Source organism: Phoenix dactylifera, chromosome 8, assembly GCF_051530095.1.
Source record: "Phoenix dactylifera cultivar Ajwa chromosome 8, Ajwa_hap1_PhDact_Kaust_v1.1, whole genome shotgun sequence".
Taxonomy (NCBI): Eukaryota; Viridiplantae; Streptophyta; class Magnoliopsida; order Arecales; family Arecaceae; genus Phoenix; species Phoenix dactylifera.
This window is the reverse complement of record NC_143197.1, coordinates 1930665-1938685: the sequence shown is the minus strand read 5'-3', so window position 1 is coordinate 1938685 and position 8021 is coordinate 1930665. Positions and strand designations below refer to the sequence as shown.

General features: G+C 40.4%; 1 protein-coding gene across 2 annotated transcripts; it reads left to right on the top strand.

The window, feature by feature from the left end:
• The first annotated feature begins 1153 nt into the window (after positions 1-1153).
• Positions 1154-7990, top strand: LOC103710638 (uncharacterized). 2 transcript variants are annotated; one of them, XM_088702314.2, is made up of 4 exons: positions 1154-2011; positions 6344-7096; positions 7591-7699; positions 7811-7990. In XM_088702314.2, the coding sequence occupies exons 1-4, from the start codon at positions 1409-1411 to the stop codon at positions 7816-7818; spliced, it is 1473 nt and encodes a 490-aa protein (XP_088558440.2). In that variant the 5' UTR covers positions 1154-1408; the 3' UTR covers positions 7819-7990. The 2 variants fall into 2 exon arrangements, with proteins under 2 accessions (XP_088558440.2, XP_038980138.3); XM_039124210.3 differs by having other exon boundaries at positions 7591-7990.
• Positions 7991-8021: the final 31 nt, after the last annotated feature.

Genomic DNA, 8021 nt, shown 5'->3' with positions numbered 1-8021 from the left:
CCACAGAAAAGAGACGAGGTGATCTGCATAGTGCATGATAGACCACATGATGTACGCGGTGCCCAATACAATTTCTTCTAACAAAGGCATGTACATAGATATCTGATCGTCTGGAGATGAATTTTCGTTGAGCGTCGCTGCCGTCGGTGCCCTTGACCAGTTTGGCTGAAGGAAGTCCATAATTTACAAGAGATGACGGTCCATTTGCAGAGTTAGCTGCAGCAACTTGAGCCAAAAACAATTAGACTTTAAGATTATCGTTTGTGACTGAGCTCGCATGCGACACCCTCTTTTAGGGAACAAATAGATCAAGTCATATCGAGACACACTTGATCCTTACCAACCTAATTTCATGTTCAATTCATGGATCTAGACTCAACCCCACCAAGTCAAGTCTATAAAAGAAATTATAGACCTAGTGGGTCATTTGGATCGTACCAAGTTCAAGTATAGGCTAGACCCAAACTAATATATTCATGTTCAAGCCAAATCAGATATGCAAACCAGATCAAGCATATAATTCTCCATTCACAACAAAAAATATAACAATTAATAATTAAATATAAAAATACTAAAAATTTAAAATGAAATGTAAGAATTAATTTAAATATAATTAATTATTTATTTTTTTATTTCATCGAAGAAACCGAACATTTTTAATGTACAAGTTTATGAACTATAACAATTAAATATATATATTGACTATTTAAGACTACCATAAATAAGAATCCATCAATATATCTTAGTAAAAATAGGTGAGAGTAGATGGGATTGTTAAGACAAACAGAGATAGACTAGTTTAAATAGGGAATCATTCAAAGAATCGAGAAAAGAATTTAAAATCGTGGAATTTTTCTTTTATATAATTCAAGTGTATATATATACACACACACATACATACATTCATATGGTAAAGAATGATTTGCCTGCCATGTTGAAATTTAGACCTAACCTCCGGTGTATTTATGACATGTTTCTTCCATCTTTTTGTGTTGTAACTCAGCTGGACGATACCTGGATTATTTCAATACTCCCCAGTTTTATTGAAATCCGATCAATGAATGCTGACGTTCTGTGGCAGGGATATTGACCGACGTCTTTAGAAGCTGGCTCAAATCTCTCGGATCTCGTGATGCGTTATTCTAGAGAGGTTCAATGTAACTTTTCCAGTTGGCACCGTAACGAAAGCGTAGTACCGGAGAGCTACGTGAGACGGCAGTCAAGTCCTCGCTTGGTCATCCCACCCTTCGATCGCCTGCCGATTCCGTTAAAAAATTCCATCTTTGCTCTTCCTTTCCCAACTCTCTCCTAAGACCTCGATTCCCTCTTCCTGCACTCCTCTCCAAAACCTCGGCAAACCCCCAAAGCTACCACCATCGTCGATCGAGAGCGCGTCATCTGGTCCTCCATGTCCGGCTCTATGAAGCTTTCTCTCAAGCTCCTCGTCGACGAGGAGAAGAACCGCGTCGTCTTCGCCGAATCCGACAAGGATTTCGTTGACATCCTCTTGAGCTTCCTGACTCTACCCATCGGCACCATCGTCCGCCTCCTCGGCAAGAAATCCTCCCTCGGCGCCATGGACTGCCTCTACAAGAGCGTCGAAAATCTCGACGCCCGCTACTTTCAGGCCGCCGCATGCAAGACGATGCTCCTCCGTCCCAATAACCCGTCCAGGGTCCAATGCGAGGGCTTGGCTTTGAGGGTCGATGATTCGGAGCCGCTGGTCTACTATAAATGCCCCAGGAAGAGGTATAACTGTGGTTTTAGCTCGGTTCCTGGAGCTCGGTGCCCCTGTGGGCAGGTCATGGAGGTGCCGTTTGTTGCGATGAATTTGGATGGTGCGGAGGGATCGGACGGAGTGTTCGTCAGGGGGGGAACGAGCTTCATTGTCAGTGATGATTTGTCGGTGAAACCGGTTTCGATGGGTGCGAGCCTGGCCTTGATCCAGAAGCTTGGGATCGAAGATGGAAGTGTTCTGGCGAAGAGGAATGTGGAATTGGGTGCAGAGGAGGTGAGTTCATCTCTCTTTGTCTCTGTTTTTTTTTTTTAAAAAAAAGAACTTGTCCATTTGGCTCTTCTGGGTTGATAAAAATTCGAAATCTTAGGTTTTGATGAAAATTGCCTCATTTGGATCTGACAATATTTCATATTCTATTTTCTGCAAGACCTGGTTCAATGATACAGTGGATTTAGCCCTTTAAAAACTGGTATTTTGTGCATTAGGTGGAAACAGAAACCTATGAATCTTCTAGGGAAACTGGTCTGCTATCTACCAATTGTTGTCAACAAATGATAGTTCCAAATGGTACTATTCATGTCTTTTGGACTAATACTTGTTACTTTTGGTTGTTCTTTTCTGTGTTTCCTATGTTTGAGGATTTTGATAAGTGCTTCTCTGCCAGTGCAAATAATGAATTAGTTCTTTTTATTGTTATTTGTGCTTCTCATATCTTAACAACTGAACCTCTAGGTTACTAGCTTTGTAAGAAGTTGTGTTTCAATCCAGGGGCAGCTGGTATTACACATTAATAGATTTTTTGGGGGGAGATATGGGGCGGCAATTCCGAGAATAAAATTGATCCATTCAATGACTCCGTATCTTTTAATCTGGATAATCTGAACTTTTTAGAAATTCAATAATGCTTGCTTGTCCACTTCAATGTTTAGTTAAGCAGTCATATACTTACATCATCTCGTGATTGTCTAGGTGTGTTTCCCTAGCTCCAAGAGTAGTATGGTCTCTTGTTACACTGTAACAATGCAATGACACATGTTTTCCTAGAGTCTGAAAAGCAAAAGGAAAAAAAAATTTAACAAAGAGTATAAACAATTTGATATGACTAAATGTTTAGACAAAACAGGGTAGATCAATGGCTGATCATTTCTTTTTATAAATACTGGAAACTCTTGAAAAATCCATCAGATGTTCAATGCAATCTATCATGTGAGAATAAAAGGGGAAAAATGTTAAGAGTTAACTAGCTGGAATTCTGAAAACAAAGAAGGGTGTGGGAAGCGGAAATGTAAATGCGCACTCTTAAAAGTCTACAATCCTGTTTTCCTGTGGTTACTTAGGGTTATAACTTCCATCTAATATCCTCAGGCGGCTTCTGTATAGATTTGTGTTTGAATGGGGAAAGGAAAATGGCAGTCTTTTTTTTTTTCCTTTAAGCGGAGTCAAAAAGGAAAATTGTCTGTGTACAATTGCTCTTCTCAAATTGAAAGGATCGGTCTCTCTCTCTCTCTCATACACACACATACTCTTACACACAGAGACAAACAGAGAAATCCTTCTTCTACTTGCATTAGTTAAAACAGTGTAAATCAGCATCTGATCATAAGAGATGCAAACTCCAAGCTGTTATTGGCTTTTAGAAGGTCAATTAATTTGTGAATGGTGCACTGGTAAAAGAAAGGGACAAACCCATGTATGAATCTTCAGCAAAATGCCGTATTCAGTTAGAAAACATGCAAGTTAGGAAAGTATCAAAGAAATATTTATTAGGGATTTCTAGTGGGAGCCTCTTACCAAAGAAAATATTGAAACATATTGTTATGGCACTGAATAGCATTTGTCAGTAAATGAATGTAAGGAACATGAAGTGTTAGGTGCTGACATTGTCAACTCGCTGGTTTTAACTGTTGTTCAATGCTTTTATGTTCCTCTCTGATGGATATATTCTTTCACAATTTTCATGCCAGGTGTATGCTGTTTGGTGATATAAATTTGGCATGTAAAAACAACTTGGAAACCTCCAGTATAACAACTCTTTGTGGCCGCATAGCTTGATATAGTAATTTCTTCTGGTTCTATAGCAAGAGGCAACTATGTTGCACTTTGCTTCAGCAAGAAGCCACTAGCTTTTACACAGGGAGTCCTTTGGTCAAGCACTTAAACTAGAGGCTGAATGTTGGTTTAATACACTGAGAAAAGAATGTCAATTTGTTCTTATTATGTCTAAAATTTGAACAATCAAACATGTCTACTGCCAGCGACATTAACTAGATTGTTTTTCCATTTTTCTTGTGGTTGCAACTACAGTAACTGGGAAAATGCATCGATCATTTTATAACCAGCAAGATTGTCGTAAGCGTAGACTTAGCAACGTGAAAAGAGTGGAAGGAATTATTTAGGGAAAAGTATTATTAAATAGGAAAATGCATCGATCATTTTATAACCAGCTAGATTGTCCGAAGCATTGAATTAGCAGTGGAAAGAGTGGAGGGAATCATTTAGGGAAAAGTATAATTAGAAAACATAAACATTTGGATTTGCCTTTTGTATATGCCCTGGACTAGCCAATAGTATAGTCAATAAATTGACCATTGTTGAGCATGCGTCACATTCATTGCATGCTAATTTGGTGAATTTCTTAATTCATCCGTAAACCAATTGTTTCTTTCACAAACGATTGTGTCACTTATGAGGAGTTATAAAGCTTTGAAATTGGCTTAAAGTTGTACAAGCAATGGTAGTGGCATTTTTTGAGACGTAAGATTTCTATTGTTTATACTTTGTTTCCTTTTTTTGTGTTGACGGAAGAAAAAGGTGGGTGTGTGTGGTGGGGGGGTGGTCAAGGATTTTTATCTCTGATAGCTTAGCTTAGGAATAGTAGACTTGATCGGGTTCTGATTAGCTTGTCTACACATAGGCTGTTGCATTTCTTCTTCACAACATGTGCTTTTCTCCTTATCATGGTCACTAGTTCACACCAATCCTTAAATTTGCAAATAGTTGGTGGATGCATGCATGCCTCTTGTATAACCTTCATGGAATAGCTTGCAATGTATATAGGGGTGGTTTTGGGAAATCAATCTCAAATCCACAAACAAGAGTGCTTGGAGGTTACTTTGCAATTTGGAGCCAATGTGACAGACTTAATAAAACATGCCAGACTAATTTTAATATAATTGAACCAAACTTCTTGTACTCTAATTGACTCTAAAATCATGCATGGAAGAAAATCACTACTAATCCCCAACAAGCAAGGATTGCTAAACCGAACCGTACCGGCCAGTTCAGCCCAAACTGAAAACGGTTCTGGTCCTCTAGGGGCTGGAACCTAGTTGGATGTGGCTGGAACTGATCAGAACCGGCCGGAACTGAACGGTTCTGTCCGATTCAAACCGATACCGAACCGTACCGGTCGCCGACCGGTACGGATCTTGGTATCGATTCGACGAACCTTGCCAACGAGGATCACTTTAGTCAACAAGGACTTTATTAACCGAGTGTCTTCCAAAACTCTCTGCCACCTGATTGGAGAAACTCAAAGAAGGGCTGGGAACAAAGTATGCATGGTTTCGTGATACTCTGGATCCTATTTATGGGACCAAGGACCAAAATCCTCCCCAAGGGGATTCTGCAACATCCCGTGCTAGCCAGGGTACTTTGGATCCAGCCTTTAGTCAAATGACCACAACCAGGACTTGCCCACATGGCATGGTGAGCCATAGGAAGGCACCTTTAGAAGTCAATCAAAGGACTCCATCCTCACTGTTACCTGCAGTGATGAGTAGGAGTGAGGTTAAAACCTAGTATCAGAGAGTGCTCAACCTGGGATCCTGTCCCTCGACAGTCCTAGCACCTCCAACCGAGGTTCTGCCTCATGAAATCTAGACCTTGCGATATGAAGTCGGCTAGTAAACAACCCAGCCTGCCAGGGACTTACATCCCACGATGCCCCATCAACTCCCACAAATCTTTATTTTTAAATGAAACTTGCTTACTGGTGATCTTCTGGCTCTACAAGCTTCTATCTGTTAAAGAGGCCCAATGATGTTTTTCCCCCTCTCAAGAAACTGAGGGATGAGGGAATGCAACTTTTGTTTTCGAGGAAATTGTGCTCTCTGATTTCCAACACAAGTATTTAACCATCTTGCCTCTGTACTTCTTTGACATGTGACATTTTCAAAATGCTGGAGTTGGGCCTACTTCTCTTGAAGTATTTGTTTCAAACAAGCCACCTTACAATATTCTTCAGCAGCTGTTCTTACATCACGTCCTACAGCCTTCGCCTTGCACAATACTTGTGGATCATCCTGCAATACTACACCTACTGCCCTGCAGACCTAGACAAGCTTGCCCTTTTGCTATCCTATCCCAAGTTGGCCTGTCATGCATGTATCATGATGCCTTAAAATCAAGCCAAGCAGCAGTTGCACAAGGTCAGGCCCTGCATTGAAACTGAATCCCCTTGGTGAGAAGTTTTAAATCTAAGCCTCGTTTTACCGGAATACCATCAAGTCTAACTATTTTTTTTGATGGTGAAAAAGTTTGTTTTGATTTCCTCTGAGAAAAACCTTCCTGGAATAACATCTCACACCAATGGTATGTTTGTAGGTTTTGAGCTTGCTTAAGAGATCATTGGTATCGAAAAGGCCTTTGACGGACTTATTTTTGCAAGAGCCAGACATGATTGATGATGCGGAGAATTCACTGAAGTCAATAATGGAAGTCATAATTCAGACCAGAGTGAAATATAGATCAACAGCCACTGATTCCAAGAGAATAGATGTGAAACTTTTCCTAAGTAAAGAGAGTGACAAGGTAGTGTATGCAGAAGCCAGGGAAGACTTGGTGGATCAACTATTCAGTTTCCTCACCTTTCCTTTGGGATCCATTCTTAAGCTCTTGGACAAGCATTCTTCCCTGGGTTGTATTGACAATCTATATGAGAGTGTTGAGCTCTTAAGTAATAGCTATAATTACATGAAGTTTAAGGAGTGCAGTGATATGCTATTGGCTCCGAAGCTAGCTCCTTATTTTGGTTGCGACAACCAGCTGTTAGATATTGGTGAAATGTGCCCACAAACAACCAAAGTGTGTCATAAATCCTGCTTTGGTCTCCCTTCTGCTACTATCACATGTTTGCACGGTGTAGAGACTAAATGCAGCTATGAAATGAATCCGAAGTTTCAGACCTCTGGTACTGGTACTGGAGGAGGTTTTGCTAAGGAGATGATGACATTCATGGTTACAGACGAGATGGAGGTGACTCCGCTCTCACCCATTTCAGCTGTCTCTATCATCAACAAATTGATGGTACCAATCAACAGTTTAGAGGAGGCACAAGCCAGCCTGGGAGAAGCAGAGGTGAGTTCTGACATCAAAGTTTTTATGCTATCCACTTGAGCCTCTTGTCCATGTTCCACCCTCAAAATGGTGGTGCGAGCAATCCATTTTTATCAAAATCTGTGTACCGTTTGCATGGATTAGCTACAAAGAGTCCTTTGCCTTGCTTCATTTGTTCTGATCAATTGTTGGAACCCCGAGGTTTCATAGAATTTTTGTTTTATTGAATTTGGTGCTAATCCTGCACCAAGTGTGGGAAGTTATTGGAGCTCATCGTTACTGAGCATTTCCATTTGCAGCAAACTGTGTGCAATTCAATTCTAGATTAGCATCACTAGCATACATCAGCAAAATGCTAATTGGGGTCCAAGGTCCAAACCTTCTTGTTCTTCTTTCCCACATTCATCTGATAAGATATCAACTAGGCAGCTCTTGACCAAAAGGTCTTACCAGCGGCAGCTAAATGTAATTCCTTTCTTCGTGTCGTTTAATTGTGAATTGTTTTTCAATTGCAGGTGCTGAATTTGTTGAGGGCTTGCTTGACCTCAAGCACGGTCCTAAGCGATGTCTTCTCGCCTAATTTGTTGACGTTACTACATGAAAGATGGTGTGGCCAACATCCTAGTAAGTCACTTCTTTGAGGGCATCCTACTAAGCCTCTTCAGTTTTGAGGTTAAATATGTATTGATACAGTGACCAGTATTAGATGGCTGTATGCTTATTTTCTGGATGTAGATTCCTAGGCGTTGCTAAATGATTCCATGGCTGCTTTTTATCCAAGGGAGTGGATGCAAACCCCTAGTTAATTTCATGAAATGTTCTGCGGCCTCTAAGATCATATAATGTATATGGATGTGGTTATCTTCCTAAATGTATTAATACATCTTGGTCGGCAATTGGAGTTTGTGCTTTTCAGTTCCCTTGCAAAGATTTTGTTTGGGGTGGA